This window comes from Ostrea edulis, chromosome 9, assembly GCF_947568905.1.
Source record: "Ostrea edulis chromosome 9, xbOstEdul1.1, whole genome shotgun sequence".
NCBI lineage: Eukaryota > Metazoa > Mollusca > Bivalvia > Ostreida > Ostreidae > Ostrea > Ostrea edulis.
Window position 1 is genome coordinate 60,344,743 of NC_079172.1, and position 22,263 is coordinate 60,367,005.

A 22,263-nucleotide genomic window follows, 5' to 3' on the forward strand; every position below is an offset into this window, starting at 1 on the left:
CAAAGGGCTGCCAAAATTCAAAATTAATTTATACAAAGTAGTCATTTATGTATACCATGTGAATTTCAGGAAATTAGAAATCGTGCTTTGTTTCACTTTTAAAATTGCCCATATAATTACAAATGTACAATTTGGAATAGAATTCCAATTTGTATTCCTATGGTTTGACGCGAGATGATGTTAAGAAATGTCATGGGTTTTTGTATTACACAAAATTAAGTCATTATTAATGTGGCCTTGATTGAGAGGAGACTGAAAATACACAATAGTAAAAAAGTTATGAACAGAATTCTTATTACATTCAATGTTCATCAGAATTTTTTAATGTTAGAAATGTTTTACATGCTCCTAGATACATCACCTCCTTCTAATTTTGCGGATGCTGGCATGAATGTGATGACATCATCTCTGGACGATGAACCGCTTCCTCCTCCCCCGTATGAAGAGGAACCATTAACTGAACTCCCTCTACCTCCCCCACCCCCAGAAGACAATGAATTGAATCAGCCCCTTACCCCTGTGGTCATGGAAACTCCATCAATAGCAGCTGGCAAAGAAAATCTGAATAAGAGAAAAATGTTTGAAAAAGAGAAGAAGGGTGAGTAACCATTGATTGGGTAAGGAAAGTAACTCATCATTGGAGACATGTTGATTGGGTAAGGGAAGTAACTCATCATTAGAATACATGTCATATTGATTGTGTAAGGGAAGTAACTCATCATTATAGACATGTTGATTGTGTAAGGGAAGTAACTCATCATTGGAGACATGTAGATTGGGTAAGGGAAGTAGCTCATCATTATAGACATGTTGATTGTGTAAGGGAAGTAACTCATCATTGGAGACATGTTGATTGTGTAAGGGAAGTAACTCATCATTATAGACATGTTGATTGGGTAAGGGAAGTAACTCATCATTGGAGACATGTAGATTGGGTAAAGGAAGTAATTCATCATTAGAGACATGTTGATTGGGTAAGGGAAGTAACTCATCATTATAGACATGTTGATTGGGTAAGGGAAGTAACTCATCATTGGAGACTTGTAGATTGGGTAAAGGAAATAATTCATCATTAGAGACATGTTGATTGGGTAAGGGAAGTAACTCATCATTACAATATGTGACATGTTGATTGGGTACGGGAAGTAACTAATTATCAGAATACACTGTGTTTAGTGCTAGGTCTGTTAAGGTTAAGTTATGCAATTGAAAGATCCTCATATTTTTCTTTCCTCTGGTTTTAAACTGGTTATATGGCGGCTTGTTATTTGATTATTATTTTTTCTCCACTCCGAACATATCGACTGTTTTCAGTCATATTTTAACTAAAAGTGGAATGGAAAAGAGAGGATTTATATTTGTTCAATGAAAGTGTTTAACTTCGTCACATTAGATATAATGTAGCAGTATTATTTTTTGTGATGTCAGATTACTGCCTGGCTCCTCTTGTATGCATCTCTCTTCATTCTCTATGTGTGGCAGGAAATGGATCTTTCAAATTCAGTTTAAGATTTTTACTAATCAAAAACTCATTTTTGTCTTGTGTATGCACGCAGTGAGTTAGATATATTGTCTACCAACATTTGCCCCATAGTTTCATTCATGACTCATTGAGAACTTTTGTTAATTACTTTAACAGTGTGTTATTTTAAGACCGGGAGATAATTCAGTTGTGACTAGTGATGTATGTTGGCTGCCTGTGCCTCGGACTGACAGATGAAAGTTCTACCACTCTCCAAAATATCTAATGAACCACGACAAACTTTTACTCATTAAACACTGTGATTTATGAAGACCAAAGATATTGATGAATGGCATTCCATGCATTTATGACTGATAGTCTGTTGGCATTTTATGGAAGGTGTACTTTTTGATTCCTGAAAGCTGTATTAATATTGTAATGCTAGCAATATTGTAGGACTTTCAATCTCAGTAAATCACCCATGGGTCTTTAAGAACTAATTGAACCGATCTGTCTTATGATCACTTTATTAGATTGAACCTCAGAGGCTGGTGTGAATTTTTTTCCCTGATCTTATCTGTGATTAATTCCCCCTGCTGTGATCCATCAGATCAGAGATACTAAGAGGTCCACACAAGGGCACTGGGCAGTGGTGAGTACCCATCACCTGACCTAGATTCCAGCTTCATAAGTAGGTCAAACACTAACTGTCTTGTCTACTGTGAGGGAAGTACAATTTTCCAGAGAGAGAAAAGTAGGAATTATGATTATTATCTCGTCTTCTCTCAAGATCTTAAGATCTGGGTGTCAGTTGAACTATCTACAATTTCTATTGCAGCTCAGTAGCTGGTACATATTTTGTCAAGTTCATTCAACTTTTTCTCATCTATTAATAAACTATTGAATTCATATACTAGTATGATTTAACTATTACAATGGGGGTAAAGACAGAAATTAGTACCTACAGTTGTAGCTGGGTTGAAGACAAAGGAAACCAGATGACAAGATAAGACATTCTTCCTTCTCTCTGGAAAATTTCCAAAATCTGTCTCCCCCCTCTGAGGCCCCACTCTCACTATTCCTCCCAAGTTACCGTAGCGATCTGATGTCAGAGAACTCAGACATATTTGGGATACCTGGAGTTCTCTTGTATTTGTTTCTTTCCTGGTTTTATTTTATTCACCTTCATTCTCATAGGATATTATCTCATTAGAAATTCAAGGTGAGTTTTGTTGAATAAGGTAAAAACTTTTTGGGTCTCCGTTTGAGTTTCAGCTGAGTGTTTGTTGTTGGTTCCTATGTGTGACCGGGCTGAGCATTAAGATAATGCCTTTAACTCAGATGATCTCTGTCAGAACAAAGCAGGCAGTATTCTCGTACATGTTACTGCAATATATATATATATATATGAGTGGTATAGTGAATGCTTTAATCTTAATCTATGCAATATATTTTTGTATGATGTCCATATCATCAGAAACTTTCAGTTACCGAAACAACTTTCATCCTTTGATTATGAGTTTTAACATGTTTTGATTTTATTTCTTATTTCGTTGATTAGGTAATGTACGTTATTTTGATGATTGGTCTGTCTCTTCTATCTGTCTGCAGTCCCCCCCACCCCCCCCACCCACTCCTGTCCAGCTTCCTGACTAAAACGTCTGTCTTCAACACCTCTGAAATCGGCTTCCTGTCATAATTACATAACCCCTCCCATACTCTGTCTGTCTGTCCTCTACATTTCCTGCCCTGGTTAGATTTACTTTTACAATACAGTGAAATTTCAATCTGTCCATCTGTCTGTGTTCTACTCCCACCCCCCACCCTGTCTTCTGGTTCAGATTCTTCTGTCAGATTTACTTTAACAATACTGTGAATTTTCTGTCTGTCCATTTGTCCATCTTTTACCCTCCCCTCTCCCCATTCAGCTTCCTGTCAGATTAGCCATTACGTAACCCCTCCTGTGCTGTGTGGTATGATTTTATCTAAGGCTCTGATCTGCAAGTTGAATTGTCTGCATGCTATATTTAGCTCTTAGTGCCTTTCAAAGGATGGAAACATTAAGTCATTTTATTGCAATCTCAGGAATTTCAGGAAACCAAAAAAAAAAAAAAAAAACGTGGTTTAGATTAATTATGCTGGGGTGGATGGGTGAAGAATTCGATGTTTGGTTATTTTGTTGTGAACCTGTAGAATTTAATCACTGACACTGGGACATTAGATGATGATTTGCTAGTGAACTAGTAGTATTTTAATCACTGCCCTGTTGATGGATTGTATAGGGTTTAATGGTTTACAGGTGATTGATGCTGTAGTTCCTCACTAGTCTGTTACAATCCACACTCTGATTTCATACAAACATTCAGATGTGTTTACTGTGGCAACCTGAACTGAAACAACAGGTGCTTGATGGACTTGGGCAAATGTATATACAGAGTCTTACAGAGGAATAATTTATGGAGACAATAAGTTCAATGTAGATGTGAAATGTTCTATGATGTTGATGTACAGATGTAGGTGTTTACAAGATCGTGTTTACCATTATGCCAACTCCAGGGTACAGGTTCACTGTCCAAGGTTTCGTGTTTGATGGTCAATCTTTCATTTGCTATAGTTATCATGTTTGATGGTCAATCTTTCAGTCGCTATAGTTATCCAGTTTGATGGTCAATCTTTCATTCGCTATAGTTATCCAGTATGATGGTCAATCTTTCATTCGCTATAGTTATCATGTTTGATGGTCAATATCTCAGTCAGCTTGAGTTGAACAGTAGGCCAGTGTTTGTGTTTTCTGCAGGACGCCCGGATTACACATGTAGAACAAATATTCTCCACACTGGGATGTACTAGTCTACTACTGTAACAGGTACACATGTTTTATATTAACATGCCATAGCTGCACAGTCATTAAGAAATGGGTGTAAGGTGCTTAGCACATAGCCATGGGAGTGCTTTTCTGTAGTGTGTGGGGGAGGGGGCAAAGTGTTGACTGATCGAGAGCCTACACAGTATAGGTACTTGCAGTCAGTAGGTAGTAAGTACTTTGGTATGAAATTGGTTGTAGGAGTTAGTACCGACTGCCATGTGCTACTAGAACTAGCTAAATATGAAGCCTCCAGATAATATTGTGGGTTACAAGCCCAATACATGGAATGGTTCTTCTGAGCGACAAGAAATGGAGGATGGGATGGAATGATTTAGGTGCCTGAAGAGTATATCAGAACTATATTTGTATATAATGAATTTTGTCTATTCTGGACAGGCTTGTAACCAGAAAAAAAATTTGGATAAAATTGGTTAGTTGGTTAGTTGTATATTGTTTTGCGTCCTGCTTGAGAATTTTTCACTCATGGAAATGTCACCATTACCGTTGAAGGACTGCAAATTTTAGGCCTATGCTCGGCGCTTATGGCCTTTGAACAGGGAGGGGTCTTAATCGTGCCACACTTACTGTGACACGGGACCTCAGTTTTGTGGCCTTATCTGAAGTATTGCCCCATTTAGTCGCCTCTTACAACAAGCAAGGGGTACTGAGGACCTATTCTAACCCCGATCCCCATGGGATTCCTGTGTATGAGTATGGTTGACACCATTTCAGATGACATAACATGAGTATTAGCCATATTTCACTGTATATTATTCATTGGTTGGTTCCTCGGCTTGGTTATGTTGTATTGTGTTCTAGATGGTTTATGGTGTTGGAATGTGTCCAGTATTGTAATAATTAAATTACATAATAATATGTACACATGTGATAATAGAATTCTGGCTTCAGTTTCTAGGGCAGGCTAAATACTCTAGTAGTGTGTGTTGATCTTATATTCCATGCTTGGAATGACTTGTGCTTTGTTCAGCTACAAACTCTTTGAAGATTGATTTAGACAGACTCCTGACTTCCTTCCTGACAAGGCCTCCCATACTGGGATGTGGATATTGTAGTCTGGTTAGATTTAGGAAATGGTCATTTCTGTGAAGAATTTCAGAGAGATTCTTTTGATAATTTTTATCCTAGAGAGATTAATCTGAAAAGTAGATCAAGACATCAGCATCAAAACCGGACCAATTTTCTTTGAAACTCAAACGAATACTTCAATGGAGTTTTAGACCATTTAGCAACAGATTTACCAGACTCCTCATTTTGGATATAATTAATGTAGTCTTGTGTTCATAAGAATATTTTACTCAATATCAAGTTATAGGACTAGTGTTGTTCCAAACTACAGACCTATCGACCCGGGCCAATACAGCAGACCTATCGACCTGTGCCAATACAGCAGACCTATCGACCCGGGCCAATACAGCAGACCTATCGACCTGTGCCAATACAGCAGACCTATCGACCCGGGCCAATACAGCAGACCTATCGACCTGTGCCAATACAGCAGACCTATCGACCCGGGCCAATACAGCAGACCTATCGACCCGGGCCAATACAGCAGACCTATCGACCCAGGCCAATACAGCAGACCTATCGACCAGGGCCAATACAAAGAGGGTACATTATTGTACAGCACTCATTGGAACTTTTAGTTTGTAAGGATTTGTACAAAAGACCTGTGGTTTTTACTCACTGTAACCTTAGTTTATAAGACCTTGTCAAAAAAGCTGACTTTTACTTCTTACCAATTAAGTCTGATGAAGGATGTAATCAACACATTTTAAAGTTTCAGGTTAGACGCAGTTGAAATTTGAACTCGTGACTTCCTGTGTACAGGATGAACATCAGTCAGCGTTTACTGATCTCCACAGCAGTTATATAATATTTTACTGGGAAACAATTACAATTCTGTAAATTTAGAAATTAGGAAAATTTTCTGCAAGATTGCATGCATTTTCTCTCCAAATTCCTTGTTTTTATTCACCAACCAATAGAAAATATTACCTTACTGTACAGAGGAATCTGCCCGACTCACTCTGACCCCAGAACAGCTGGTTGTTTGGATGCAAATAAGAATAAATAGTTTGTATCAATAAACTGTCTAGCATTCTGAAGCATCAGAAATTACACATGGAACATGGCCATCTTGATTTATATACAGGTTCTATAGTTTATGATTCCTCTTCATCATGTCCATAGCAGTTTAACACCTGTGTCAGAAGGAGAGAAGGAGGGGCATTAAATCTAGTACTTCATCCGATTATCTTAGATATTATCGGAAGTATTTACTTGTAATACATGTACTTTTTCTAAGAATTACAAAGAATTATTATGAATGAACCATATCATAGAGGAATTACAAATATAACAGTGTAGCCCATTTTAATGTTCATTGCATTGAATGAGTATCTGGCTATAAAAGAAATGCTATATCAATCTCATCTCACATAAAACAGACTTCTGGTGAGATAGAATGTACTGTATTCCTGTCCCTTACTTTGTATGTATCTTGATCATGTTGTGTTTGAAATTAAGAGATTTTTCACTCCCCCAGTAATCTAAATCATTGTAGACCTTCAGTCTCATTATCTACTGCTCGCCCATCCAACATCATTCTAGAAATTAATTAGGGAAATCTAAATCTTTCCTCAAGAGGAACCTGGAAGAAAAATTATACAAAAGTGATAAGCTTGTATTTAACTCATGTATTTTAAGATTATTCCTGTGAAAAAGAGAAGCTGTTTTTCTTTGCATTTTTCGTTGGTGCAGTACTTTGAATTGTCTTAATTATTGTGTATTGGTGCAAAATTTCATCATGGTTAGGTAGTCTGGGTCAAACCAGGAACCTTCCCATGTAACTAGTCAGCAGGAACCTGTCTGTATAACTAGTCAGCAGGAACCTGTCTATAATAGTCAGCAGGAATCTGTCTGTATAACTAGTCAGCAGGAACCTGTCTGTATAACTATAGTCAGCAGGAATCTGTATAACTAGTCAGCAGGAACCTGTCTGTATAACTAGTCAGCAGGAACCTGTCTGTATAACTATAGTCAGCAGGAATCTGTCTGTATAACTAGTCAGCAGGAACCTGTCTGTATAACTAGTCAGCAGGAATCTGTCTGTATAACTAGTCAGCAGGAACCTGTCTGTGTAACTAGTCAGCAGGAATCTGTCTGTATAACTAGTCAGCAGGAATCTGTCTGTATAACTATAGTCAGCAGGAATCTGTCTGTATAACTATAGTCAGCAGGAATGTGTCTGTATAACTATAGTCAGCAGGAATGTGTCTGTATAACTATAGTCAGCAGGAATGTGTCTGTATAACTAGTCAGCAGGAATCTGTCTGTGTAACTAGTCAGCAGGAACCTGTCTGTGTAACTAGTCAGCAGGAACCTGTCTGTATAACTAGTCAGCAGGAATGTGTCTGTATAACTAGTCAGCAGGAATGTGTCTGTATAACTAGTCAGCAGGAATCTGTCTGTGTAACTAGTCAGCAGGAACCTGTCTGTGTAACTAGTCAGCAGGAACCTGTCTGTATAACTAGTCAGCAGGAATGTGTCTGTATAACTAGTCAGCAGGAATGTGTCTGTATAACTAGTCAGCAGGAACCTGTCTGTATAACTAGTCAGCAGGAATGTGTCTGTATAACTAGTCAGCAGGAATGTGTCTGTATAACTAGTCAGCAGGAACCTGTCTGTATAACTAGTCAGCAGGAATGTGTCTGTATAACTAGTCTGTTGCTTGAGCTATCTAGCCTTATCTAATTGTAACTTGAAGTGTGCATCCTTTCACCCATTCTTACCAACCTTTAGTCTTGCAAGCTTGGAGAGAACAATCTGTTCCAAGAAACTCTCAGTCAAAGCAACACAGGGTATAGAAATCCACTACTCTTAGTGCTTTTGTTTACCGATATAACATGGAAAGAATGATCTCGGACTCAAGGGAATTAAGTCTCTGTCGCTATACAGTACACGCTGTTGTGTACAGGTAGAGTGTATTCTCTGAATGAACTCGGACTATTGTAAAATATGATATAGTAATCAATATGAAATATATGTATAAAGATATGGACAAGTCCTGGTCATATAATTCTAGGTTGTCATAGAGACAGAGAGTACCTGTGATATTTTCTGTGTGCTGTGAATGCATTATTGAGGGATAACATCAGCAGGATTGTGGCATTTTCTAGAAATTTGGTAATAGTACAGAATATTTGTCTTATTTGTAATGAGCTCAGAATGTCAGTAATTTTAGTTGTATACTAGGGAAGCCTCAGCTATGATGGTTTCCATGCTTTGTAGTGAATGTTTAGGGTGTGGCTATGCAGGAAAGTTAGTTTTATCTACAGTAGAACTGATTATCAAAAGATTTGAATATACATGTGATTGGAGGATATGTTGTCGGAGTCTATGAAGAGTCTATGAAATAAGAACAACTCCTTCTAGTCTGCTATCCAGTGTAAGATTTGTGAGCAGTGGGTCAGTTTCTGAGGATGTCCTCTTATAATACCTTGACCTGCCCATATAGCCAGCTTATTACATTCACAAATGGACTAAACTTGTTTTTTTAACTGCCTATATAATCAGCTTATTATATTCACAAATGGACAAAGCTTGTTTTTTTTAATGTTTGAAACTTATTTAGTGTGAATCAATAAAAACAGCCTTGGCATTTGAAGAAGTACACAAAAAGTGAATAATACTCTGATCAAGTTCCTAATGAGCCTTAAGGTTAATAGATAATGAATAAGCAGATGGGAGGCCTCACGCTGGTATTTATAGACCACCTTAGAAAAAAAAGTTTTGATTTATGTGAAACCCAAAAGATAGTATTAGATACAGTATCTGTTGATCAACCACAATTGTGTCTGGGAGGGAGTAGCTTGCTCCCTGCGTGATGTGTAATATTTGATCACAGTTACTGCATACATGGGTAAAAGTACAAGTTGGAAAGGAGAATTGGTTGCTAGGCTGTACACCCACAAGTGATGGTTATATCGTGTAAGGTTAGGAGTTGATTTTGAGATTTTGGGGATGAATGTATCAATCATGTAAGGTTAGGAGTTAATTTTGATATTTTGGGGATGGATGTATTGATCGTGTAAGGTTAGGAGTTAATTTTGAGATTTTAGGGATGGGTGTATTGATCGTGTAAGGTTAGGGGTTAATTTTGAGATTTTAGGGATGGATGTATTGATCGTGTAAGGTTAGGGGTTAATTTTGAGATTTTAGGGATGGGTGTATTTATCGTGTAAGGTTAGGGGTTAATTTTGAGATTTTAGGGATGGATGTATTGATCGTGTAAGGTTAGGAGTTAATTTTGAGATTTTAGGGATGGATGTATTGATTGTGTAAGGTAAGGGGTTAATTTTGAGATTTTAGGGATGGATGTATTGATCGTGTAAGGTTAGGAGTTAATTTTGAGATTTTGGGGATGAGTGTATTGATCGTGTAAGGTTAGGGGTTAATTTTGAGATTTTAGGGATGAGTGTTCCCTAGATTTATGCAGTGTATATATTCCAGGGCAAGGAATTTATTACTCATAACTCACGTTTAAACTTAGCAGTATATATAATGTAATGTGTGAGATAATCATGCAAAAGAGGGTTTCCCTGAAAATGAAATCACTTTCTGAATCAGTTAAAAAATATCCTGCAGTGTAAGTGTATTTTTGTTTATCATTCTGACTTTTCTTTTTTGTGTTGTGTGATTGATATTAAGTATCATTGTTTATTTTTATTCAGATACTGGTGACAATATGGACATTGATCTGGATGAAATTGGTAGGTATATACCTGTTCATCATCACTTCTATTAAGAAAAGCTGCCTTCACTTGGGGCCTGTGTTATATTCTCTCTGGCACTGTCTTAGTCTCTTAGGCATACACATTGTGAATTAGATTTCTCTCAACTTCAGATTACAGTCAAATTCCTGGTTATGTTCCCATTACAAATGCTGTACCAAACTGGAAGAAAGACATGATAATAAAGAAGAATGAAGAAAAAGTTCGGGAATATGTGGTAATGTATCATTAGGGGGAGGGAAAATTTAACTATTTACAGTGAGCAATACCTGGCTGGGGGCCATGTTAACCAAACCTTCCATGTTTTTTAATAGGAAACTAACTGTAAATGTGTGATAGTTCACTATGGACTATGTTGTAGCAGGAACTGTAAAGATATCAGTTTATTACTGGTATTTTCACTATGGACTATGTTGTAGGAGGAATTGAGGCGGAAGAAGGCAGAGGAGCTGAAGTGGAAGGATGTTCCAGAGTGGAAGAGAAAGATGTTGGAGAAGAAAGAGAAAGAAAAGCGGGAACAGGAGGAAGTGATGACACAAGCAGTAAGAGTTGTCTGCCCCTGTGAACACCACATTTCCTACCCACTAACGTCCAATAGTAATATTAGAGTTTCTGTTTGGGATGAAAAATGTGTTGTAAAGCATGGTTTTTAAAGTACTAGATGTGTACTTTGATATTCAAATTTAAGTCACTATGTGGCGGTATTTTATTTTTACTTTTCATGATGCAGAATATTCAATAATGGGTATAATCCTATATTTGAGAAAAAAAATTCATACTTAATTTTTCCTGTAAGAATTTTTTTTTTTATAAACTTTATGCATTTCTATAAAGGATTGAAAGTTATTGGTAAATTAGGCTGTCTATTTTACACACAGAAAAACTTTTCTATCAAACGCTTGTGAAACACTTACAAAATAAAATTGTTTGAATTCAAAGAAGCAAAGGAGGCGGGGTCATTCGGAAAGATTATCAGACCAAAACGTTTAAGATAAATAATGCAGACTGCAATCAACACATGCAGTGGACCTTAATTAATGATGATTAATGGTTTTGATTAACCGAGAACTAATGAGTGCATTTAATGCAAAAACAAATGCATGGCTTCATGGAAGACAACATTTTCCACTGTGTGTCAATTCTTAAAATCTGATGTATTAATGCTCGAGGTAAACTTCACATGATCAAGTGTTTAATGTGTTTAAATGTAAAGCTGTAAGTTTTTATTTTTATGGAGTAAGAAATAATAAAGTTGCACTTTTGAACATTTTAGATAGCTCTACTAAATGTTTTAATACATTGACTCTGAAGTTTGACACTAAAAGCATGTGACTAACTGTGGTGGGCGTGTCCAGTGAGTTGTAGAGTAGCTATAGACTGCATTGTGCCATGTTGTTATTTGTAGATGCTGAACAAAGAAAAGGCCAAGACCTCAAAAGTAAGCTACCAACTTTTCTTCTTCTTTAAGACTGTAAACCCACACAGCACAATAGGGACCTGTCGAGGTGGAAAATAAACTAAATTAAATAGTGTGCACTGTGTGATACCGAGGTAGTACCGGTAATAAGTTATTTGAGTTTAAGACCTGAGCATCAATTCAGATAATTCATTTCTTTAGTAGTGAATTTCTGAAAAATAAAATACATATTCATGTGTTTCTGCTCGTCAGCTGTGGGTTTTCAGTGGTAAATTTCTATACACTGTCTACACAAACCTTTATTGATCCAGAAATGGTTATTACAGAGTAAAATAATTATATAATATATAATATCAGACAGTATGTAGAGGATGAGTGAGCGTGTTTTATGAAAAATGTACTGACTGAAGTCGACACCTGCTCTCGGCCTATGAGAGTTTTGTGGTTTCTACCCACCAGAGATTTCCAGTATCCCGCTTTTCAACCCTCTTTCTCGGCCTATGAGAGTTTTGTGGTTTCTACCCACCAGAGATTTCCAGTATCCCGCTTTTCAACCCTCTTTCTTGGCCTATGAGAGTTTTGTGGTTTCTACCTACCAGAGATTTCCAGTATCCCGCTTTTCAACCCTCTTTGCAGTACTTGCCTGTTTTTCTTTCAGTTGCTTAACATTTCCTGTCCTGTAAAATCTACAGAAATCATATTTTTTTTATGTCCCAGAGATCAAAGATAAGGGGCATCTTGTTTGTGGACTGTTTGTCTATTTGTCCACAAGTTTTGATTTTTATCTGAGGTATACAGGATAAAGATTTCAACTTTGAGGATAGAGATTTCAAAGAAGTATTTGTTACAATGTCGGACAGTGATTATTTATATTATAACTTAATTAAAATCACATTTTCTAATTTTCTATTAAACTTGTCTACACACGGTTACATATCATTTAGTTTAGGGCAGATAAATTGTGTGCACTGGGAAAATTTTCACCTCATGTAATTTATTCCTTAATGAACAGAAAAACTATTCCATCTCTTTTCAAAATTGGCCAAACCCATCTTCCTACTTTAGAGTTGCTGTTAAATTTGCCCACTAAGAATTCGGGTGGAAAGGACAAAAATGAAATGGTGATATTTTCATTTTTCAAATGAAAGGACAATGAAACTATTTGGAAGTCAAGGTCATTTATTGTTGTAACTTTTGAACTATATAAGACATTTATAATCAGGTATTTAGTCAAGTGATTTGTCAAGGTCATGTGCCAAAATCAACCTGTATGCAATAATTTAGGCATCCATGATTCACTCTCTATCTGGTTTTGGTTGGCTTTCCCAATCGCTAGGCAACAGTCGTCTCGATTCTTTGCCAGCTCTCCAGTTTGCAAGCTTTAAGGAGGTATGCTACACCAGAGAAATTTTATGTAGATAAAAAGTGGAGGATATGTACAATATTTTGAAGTTGAAAATTTTTAAATTTGCTTTATTTTGTCAAAAAATACAGATTTAGTTGAAGGTAATCTGGAAAAAAACTAAAGCCCCTGCTGGACTCGAACCTGTGACCTACAGTTCAGAGTCGGTATTCTAACTTACTGAGATACTCGGCTTTGTATTTAAATGGAAAAGGAAAAGTCAATATTGCTGATATTGATTTTTTCATCCATGTTTTTGAAAGGAAGTCAGCCATTATGACGATGTAGAGTACCTCCATAAGATCTTTAGACACACATTTCGACCATGTCGTTCTGGGCTCGTTTCGACTTCATGTGACCTTATCAAACCCCAGGCAACGAAGTTGCGGAGAGTATTATGTTTTTGACCCGTCCGTTAGATAGACCATCAGTCCCCTTTTTATCAGCGCAACTCCTCTGAGACTGCTCAACAGAATTTCATGAAACTCTGTAGTTAATAAAGACACACTGAGTAGATGTGCATATTCCCAGAAACTTCTTATTCAATAATTTTTCTGGGAGTTATGTCCCTATTGAACTTAAAATTTTGAGCCCGTCTGTCCTGTTGTTGCAGTAATGCATAGCATTAACATTCGTCATGTGAGGCATTGTCAAGCAATGTTGGAGCGTGAGGTATGTGAGCTTGCTCACTTCTGCTTTCTTTCATTTACAAATGCATTATTTTATTTACCTGAAATACAAAGGCCCATGAAAATTCAACTATGATTTTAGCAATGAATCTCTCTCTTGCTTTTTTTCTCCCTCTCATAATGATCAATTTATGACCTAATGATCATATGGAATGAAAATTTAAGATCTATAGAATTTAACTGAGGTATAAAAGGGATCATGTTTTGGTGTGTTACTGATATCCGAAACATGACGTTGCTTCAGGTGTTGACGCACTGGAACAGATAAAATGCTTTCCAGGTATAATTCACGATTTCATACTACTTTTCTCTTTGTATTTCAATGGTGCATTTATCTGAGATTTTGTGTAAAAATATTCCTCTGTACAACTTAATTGTATTTCTGCGTGTTTTACTGTTTTTACGCAGTGGTGCGTTTATCTGAGATTCTGTGTGAAAGTGCTTCTCTGTACAACTTAATACTGACTGACTGCCAGCTTTCTACAGATTCTGTGTGATACTGTCCGTTCTGTAGGTGTTTGTACAAACCTCCACACACTTCCTGAATGCCTGTACAAATTTTGTTGAGGCACCCACTAATACCTGTGTTCTGAATTGTGTGCCATTCTTGTTATCAAGGAATCTTCTGACAGTCATTCCTCCCTTCTTCACTTCTTCTATCCCACATATTGTCAACTTGGATGTAGTAACACTGAAGAATGGCTGCTGTCCAGAATTCTGCTCCAACGATCTTGTCTAGATACACAGAACAGTTTGCCCTAGTATTTCTCTCGTTGATTAATTATCACAAACATTTTCTGATTGAAGCCAGCATTAAACTGGATAGAGGTATTCATTGTTGTCAGCTTACTCTCTATTGTTAGAATCTCCTATGATAAAACAAATTGAATATTCCAAGCTATTTAGCTGTTTCCTGTTTTATTGTTAGAATCTCCTATAATAAAACAAATTGAATTTTCCAAGCTATTTAGCTGTTTCCTGTTTTATTGTTAGAATCTCCTATAATAAAACAAATTGAATTTTCCAAGCTATTTAGCTGTTTCCTGTTTTATTGTTAGAATCTCCTATAATAAAACAAATTGAATTTTCCAAGCTATTTAGCTGTTTCCTGTTTTATTGTTAGAATCTCCTATAATAAAACAAATTGAATTTTCCAAGCTATTTAGCTGTTTCCTCTGTTATGTGTTGCACATTTCATTAGTTTGGGAAGTCAACTACAAAATTGTAATAACCACTTGGCAAGGTATCTCTTGAAAATGCAGTTCATTTGGGGTGTAATGATTGAGGGGGATATGTGAGTGCATGCATGAGTGTCAAGGGAACCATTTATTATTCTACAAATAGAGGATTTATTCCTGGGACCACGGGACAGGTGGTGTACATCGAGGAGCAGTGTTTCACTTGGTGTGTTCCCATTGTGCTATGATGTTGTGAGTCAGCAATATGATGCGATTTTTGTGTTATGTGATTGTTTCTCTGTTGTAGATAAAACCTGTATTACAGAAACGTCAGTCCTTTGATGAAACCCAAACCAACAATGCAACAAATAACACCGTCCCTGTTACTAAGAAACCTGTATCCCCTGTTACTAAGCAACCTGAAACCCCACCTGTTGCTAAGCAACCAGATAAACCACCTGTTACCAAACAACTAGGAACACCACTTGTTACTAATGCTCCAAAGAATTCAACCAAAGTCACAAATGATGTAAGCTTGATATAGGGGTTTCTGTTGGGAATTAATGTATTTAAAAATGAGGGCATTTTGAAATGGTGAAATAATACCATTCTTGCATACCAGAGTATCCATCTATTTATTATCACCAAACCTCAGGACCAGCCCTGTCAACTTTAAGAATTTGATATTCACAGTAATTAGAAAGCAAATGACAAATCAAATTAAGTTATAAATGGATCCTTTAAATCCAGAGCCACATAGTCTTTGGTTATAATGGTAACCATCAAGCAATGGTAACCATCAAGCAAATTAAAAATGAAAGTAGGAAATGGCACGTTCACTTTATAACTATCAACAATTCTACATTAAGAAACCATCCAAGACAAAGACAGTGTCTACTGGAAATGGTGCTCCCATGTCTATAGCCTTAATTAATTCCCAAATCTTTGAAACAGCTCATTTTCAGGGTTAGAGGGATTACATAGACTCTGGTATGTAAGAATGAATAAGGCAAGTTCAAATACGACTTTTCTTTCATAACATTGGGATTTTTAGGTATGATTTGCTTCTTGCACGTAGAAAAGTATTTAAATATATGGAAAAGTTTATTTTTAAGAATGGGTGCAATGAGAAACATCTCCACAACAATGCCAGTTTTATGCAATCATTAAAAAATAATAATAGCAAATTCTTCAAGATTTCTCTTACATGATATTTGTTAGGTAAGCTTTAAGAAAGTGTAACTGAAGGTAAGATTTTCAGACAAAAATAAGTGTGAGAAAATGCAGGCTGCAGTAACACCAGTGATTTCACGGCCATTTACAGTGAGCTGTGTGGAACATTCCCCACACTAACCACTAAAGAGCATGTCTCCGTGTGAAGGTCTGAGAGCTCCTCTGTATTCAACATCGTACTGGATTTTAGCTCACCTGAGCCTTGAGCTTTTCTGATTAAAATTTGTCTATTGACTGTTGTTAATTCTATTTACATTTTGTACCTCTTTTCCAGAACCTCATGACCAATTTTAACTGAACTTAGCATAAAGTATCCTTGGCTGAAAGGGATTCTAGTTTGTGATGGCCAATGCTCCTTTTTTAAAGAAGATAATTAGGAAATTGTGTAGGATGTTTGAAAAATGACAATGGTCGCATGGCGTTTTGCATCCTGTGGTTTACCATTTAATAACTTGAGATCCTTTTACTAGATAGACGTTATAGGCTATAACCCTTATTGGTTTCAGGCCAAAAAGTCATCAAGTTTTCTAAATTCATGTTTTCTGAACCTGGATTATGATTTGGGGGAGGGAGGATATATGTTTTACAAACATTTCTTGTTAGAATATCCCTTTCAAAAACCACATGGATTCGGTTATTTTAATTTGATATGTGGAAATGTCCTCTTGGTTTTTTTCTATTGGATGACCAGAGCAGGTCCTCAACAGAGGTATAAAGACATACATGTGTAGTGTCCTAAACTTGCATTGATCACTGTATGATTAAGATGTTAGTCAGGCGAGCATTGTGGTCAATAGGCCTCTTGTTCATCTTCTAAATGTGTGAAAAGTTTTAAATTACAATGGTTTGATTTAATTTTTATGCAGTTTGTATGGGGGGATTTTTTTTTGTTGAAAATGACTGTTTTTGACAATTTCTTGGTGGTGTATGATGGGATTAACGCTTGTGAGGGACTGTGGTCGTTATAACGATCTAGTTCGTCAATACAACCTATCATTGGGTCAAATGCTGTCTGACGTGTTTCATACCCATTGTTAGGCTGTTCTTGGCACACTGATTTTGACTGTGGATAACTCCGTTTACCTGATCAGGATATAGGGCTCACGGCGGGTGTGACCGGTCGACAGGGGATGCCTACTTCTCCTAGGCACCTGATCCCACCCCTGGTGTGTCAAGGGGTCTGTGTTTGCCCAACTATCTAGTTTGTATTGCTTATAGGAGTTATGAGATTGATCACTGTTAGTTTTCTTCACCTTTCACTGAAAGGGTTTTTATAAGTACCACATAAACATTTCTCTCTCAAGTATATGAATATCACATGACTTTGTTTACATGTTACAGAAAACTGATATAGGTAAACATCCGTCAGTAGATACAATAGACATCAAAGATTCACAGGATTACTCACATAAGGGTGGATCACATGATCAATACTCTGTCAGTGAAGGGTCACATGACAATGGGTCACATGACCAATATGTGGAGGATGCGTCACAAAACCACAGTGTTGAGGATGTGTCGCATGGCAACAGTTTGAAGGAGAACTTGCATAACGAGGGGTCACGTGACGGCCGTAAAGATAGGTCATATGATGGAAGTGTTGAGGATATGTCACATGACCACGGTGTTGAGGATGTGTCACATGACCACGGTGTTGAGGATGTGTCACATGACCACGGTGTTGAGGATGTGTCACATGACCACGGTGTTGAGGATGTGTCACATGACCACGGTGTTGAGGATGTGTCACATGACCACGGTGTTGAGGATGTGTCACATGACCACGGTGTTGAGGATGGGTTGCAAAATGAGGGATCACATGATCTCTCTTTTGAGAATGAGAAACAGAGTGTTGATAATGTAAGCATTTCCTGTTCATCATGAAGATAATGTATCGATGAGAATCTTGAATGGCTGACAAGGTTTGTTCCTGCCTGGCAGTGTACACACTTTACTCTTCATAAACAGCATTTGAACATGAATGATTCACTTACCCTACAGTATAGTAGTATTTACAGGTCCTCCATCTTACGGCTGCTGCAACCTAAGCAGATCCAATCTTTGTTATCATCACTGTGTTGTGTATGTTCCTTGTAACCTAAGCAGATCCAAGCTGTCCACTTTTCTCTTGTTAGCAAAACAATAAACTCATCTTCCTAATCTGTTGTCCTTTATGAGGGCATATATTGACCAACTGCATCAATGTAGAAGAAAATTTTATATCAAAATACAATATACTCTTTCTATTTCAGCCATATTCTAATTAAAAATTCACTGTTTGTGACTGAGCATGGATTCATTAAGTGCATGGGACATGGCATGAAAAACTAATGTGTTGCTCTTATCCCCAAATGTACATGTTTTCTTTTAGTGATTGTGGATTAATGACTTCGAGTCTGTCTCCATTGAATTTAATGCTTGATGATAATTTGACTTTATTATTGAAATGTATACCCTCTAATTTCAAAAGAATTTAGGGGTTTGAGTTAACTTAATTCTTTTATTTTCTTGTAGATATATTTGATTTTTTTTTTTAATTTACTGTATGAATTTAGAGAAGGATTTTTTCAGATAATATTTTTATGTCTTTTTGAGGAAGTCTTCTCTCTGATTTCAGCAACGAGACGAAGAGGAGAGAAAGAGGCAGGACAAAAGGCGACAGATGGAAATGCAGGCACAAATGGAAAAGGAATTGGCAGATGTTCCAGAGTGGAAGCGAGAAATCATGCTGAAAAAAGGTGCAGCGCCATCAAACTGGGGCGATGAGAGAGAAGACATCAACCGTGACGAGGAGGGAAATGAAAATCATGAATGACATGATTCCAGAAAATTAGGTCATTTTATTTTTATATAATTCATTAATGATTCCTACACAGTTACGTTGGTCTTTAAGAAGACATCTGTGTAACAGGGTGTATGGTAATGTTGTCTGCCAATTCTCTCCTTCATTTGTTGCTGTCTATAAAGTTCGGGGAGGGGGGAGTGGCTTTAGAATCCGATTGTATTTGGCATATTTTAATGTCTTTTGCATGAAATGCAATTTAGAAAATGGATTATCTTGATACAGGTGATTGTAATTTTACACATATAAACAGTACATTATTTTGCATGGTTTTTTTTGTCTTGAGGGATAGTACAAAACTGAGATTAAGAAGGAATAGTACAAAACTGAGATTAAGAAGGAATAGTACAAAACTGAGATTAAGAAGGGATAGTACAAAACTGAGATTAAGAAGGAATAGTACAAAACTGAGATTAAGAAGGAATAGTACAAAACTGAGATTAAGAAGGAATAGTACAAAACTGAGATTAAGAAGGAATAGTACAAAACTGAGATTAAGAAGGAATAGTACAAAACTGAGATTAAGAAGGAATAGTACAAAACTGAGATTAAGAAGGAATAGTACAAAACTGAGATTAAGAAGGAATAGTACAAAACTGAGATTAAGAAGGGATAACACACTTATTAAAATTGTCAGGAATGAAAAACGGGGTATGTTTGATAATGTTGTGTTGTTGAAAATTTTAAAATTTGCCTTGTGTAACAAAAAATTGACATGTGAAATTTTATTGTAAAATTGAGACTTTTTTTCCATAACCTTGTGGGAATTGAATACACAACCTACCGATTAGCCAGCATATTACACAACCTACCGATTAGCCAGAATAATGGCCTTGTTCACCAATTTACTCAGACAAGAGAAGAATTTTAAAAGGACAGAAAATATATTTCTGATTTTATTTTGGCCTCATTGACATACTTCCGTTTGAAAAATTGTGATTTTGTGTATTAGTCCTCATAACTGAAAAGGGAAACCCCACTCTTCCTTGAGGTGACTTGTGCAGTTAGAGAAAATGTAATATTTAAATATTCATGAATTTCTGTAAACATTTGATTCCTAGTTTATCACATGTCACCATAACCATATTGTGTATGTGTAATTAAAACTACTTATTTATTGTGGATGTCGGGATATATACTGCTCAAAGTTTGGTTATAAGAGCAAAGAATTCATTTCATTCCCTGCACGATTTGGGAAAATGCTAGCTTTGTACTGAAGTATATATGATGTTTTATTACAATTAATTAAGTTATACAAAGATGTAATGCTTTTATTAGTGCTTTTTGTCAGACTGCCATATTTAAAGGAATATTTGTTTTCAGGATTTTTTATTTTTTTTTAAATTCCTTTGAGCAGAATTTTACTTGAGCACAATTAAAAATAAAGTTTTACACATTTAACTGATGAGAGCAATGAATTAGCAGGTCCATTTCAGGCAATTAATTGAATACATGTACATTGAAGAGCAGAATAACAATAAAATCTAGTTACTATTTAAGTATTGTGTAGTCTTTTTGTTGGTATATTGTATGTGTGACTGTTCTTACATTGTCTAGAAGTAAACTATGTGCAAAGATGGCTTTTGGCAACAAAGATAACTATGAATTTATTTTAGTTCATAGTTTGAGTGATCTCCCTTTCATTGCTAATGTTTCAGCAAAATATCGCCCAATAGGCTGAGCAGAATCTGTGCTAAATTCTATAGAATCTCAACCCTTTATGAAAATGAGTGTCTTTACTGTGTTCATGTGCGTCTGATTGTCCATCAACAAGTTCACGAATCTTTTTGCATTTTGCTGAGTTGCCTAAAAATACCTGCCTTGATATTGCAAACATGTTGGTTTTATTTAGTAGACATATTGATATTTTGTGCAAATGGCTTTAGTAGCGATTTATTCATGCCAAAGTTTTAATGACATTATTGTATTATGCTCTTTATATATATATATACAATTTGCGTTCATTTGCCTAGCGGTGCTTTATTTATATTTTTTGTTTTATTTATTTTATCATGTTTTACCTTACAAGGTATCGCTGATCTGTCTTAAGGTAGCAGGAAGCTGAAGTCAAAGTACAGCATTATATTTTATTAATCTAAAGTGAAAGTACTATATTATATTAATCTAAAGTGAAAGTACTATATTATATTAATCTAAAGTGAAAGTACAGCAAGAAGTGATGATTATACTTTTGAAATCAGATTAAAGGTATAGTGTGTAATTTTTTGACAAGAATTTTGAAATCCATGTAGGAATTAGTTACCGTATTATGGGTTTTTTCCGCGGGTATAAAATTTGGTGATTTGCTGGCTCAAAGGTATGCAACACGTAATAATTTTAGCGGAATAAATTTTGGTGAACAGGGAAGAGTTGTCTCTCTGTCAAATACTTAAGTCACAATTGGGTGCATATTTGGCAAATGAAATTTTGGCGAAAAGCTATCTAATCGCTAAAATAAGCCAAGATTATAATCCTGCGGGAAAAAAACGCTATATGGTTTTTAGGGGCATCAAAATGACCTCTTTGCACTTCAAATAAACTGCAACAAATTATTATATGGTATTACTATTTTCAGGATACATTATACAGAATACAAAGTTTTGACCTTTGTAATTAGAATTTCTATAAAAATTCTCATAGTTAGCAAGGCTGGAATGTAGTGGAAAGAAAATTGAAATCCATGTTGGGAATTCAGGAATATGTCAGCACAAACATTTGACTGACTCAAGATTGTGTGGTTGAGTGTATGCAATGTTTATATACAATGTTCTATAGAGGTCTTATTATGATGAGTTACCAGTATAGACATCGAACCTCGCACTACCTTGAATTTAGCAGTGCTGATATTTGTGTTAGCTTCATAACAAGAACATTTTTCTACTTTCTTTACCCATCAATTGAAATTTTGTTGGTAATATCAGCTACCGTGTATCAATAATTTAAACATGTTTTGGTATTTTGCTTTAACATACAGAATTTACATTTATTAAAGTTAATACCGAGTTCTGATGTATACATATAGTATATGTTCATTCTGCATAATGGAACTCAATGGTTTAATAAATGTCTACCTACCCACTTTGTGCTGTTCTCTCTTTTGTTTATAAAGTTGCTCCTATGTTACTATTTCAAGTCTGCCATAACTTCATCATGGAGAAGCTGAAGATGCACACTTACAAGAGAAAGAGGGTGGAGATGTGACCTTGTACCAAGAAAGGTCAAAGTCACAAGCCCTTACCAAAATATAAGCCCTCTGGCACACAGTTGCTGCAAATTTGCAACTAGTTGCAGCACATTTGCCGCAAGTATACTTTTCGTATGCAAATTTTTCCTCTGGCACACACTTGCTGCACACTTCTGG

At 36.2% G+C, this 22,263-nt stretch overlaps 1 protein-coding gene across 8 annotated transcripts in view; it reads left to right on the forward strand.

Annotated features, from left to right (window-relative positions):
• Positions 1 to 21,983, forward strand: part of LOC125660033 (unconventional myosin-XVI-like) — a 95,707-nt gene extending 73,724 nt beyond the window's left edge. For 2 of the 8 annotated variants that reach the window (XM_056149753.1, XM_056149752.1), the window contains exons 34-41: positions 353 to 598; positions 10,082 to 10,120; positions 10,255 to 10,358; positions 10,561 to 10,683; positions 11,547 to 11,579; positions 15,135 to 15,356; positions 17,402 to 17,920; positions 18,678 to 21,983. In XM_056149753.1, coding sequence (XP_056005728.1) covers positions 353 to 598; positions 10,082 to 10,120; positions 10,255 to 10,358; positions 10,561 to 10,683; positions 11,547 to 11,579; positions 15,135 to 15,356; positions 17,402 to 17,920; positions 18,678 to 18,875 — 1,484 coding nt within the window. In that variant the 3' untranslated portion in view covers positions 18,876 to 21,983. Of the gene's footprint in view, positions 1 to 352; positions 599 to 10,081; positions 10,121 to 10,254; positions 10,359 to 10,560; positions 10,684 to 11,546; positions 11,580 to 15,134; positions 15,357 to 16,048; positions 16,076 to 17,401; positions 17,983 to 18,677 lie in introns of those variants that run through there. The other 6 variants (XM_056149756.1, XM_056149754.1, XM_056149757.1 and 3 more) reach the window with 6 other exon arrangements.
• Positions 21,984 to 22,263: the final 280 nt, after the last annotated feature.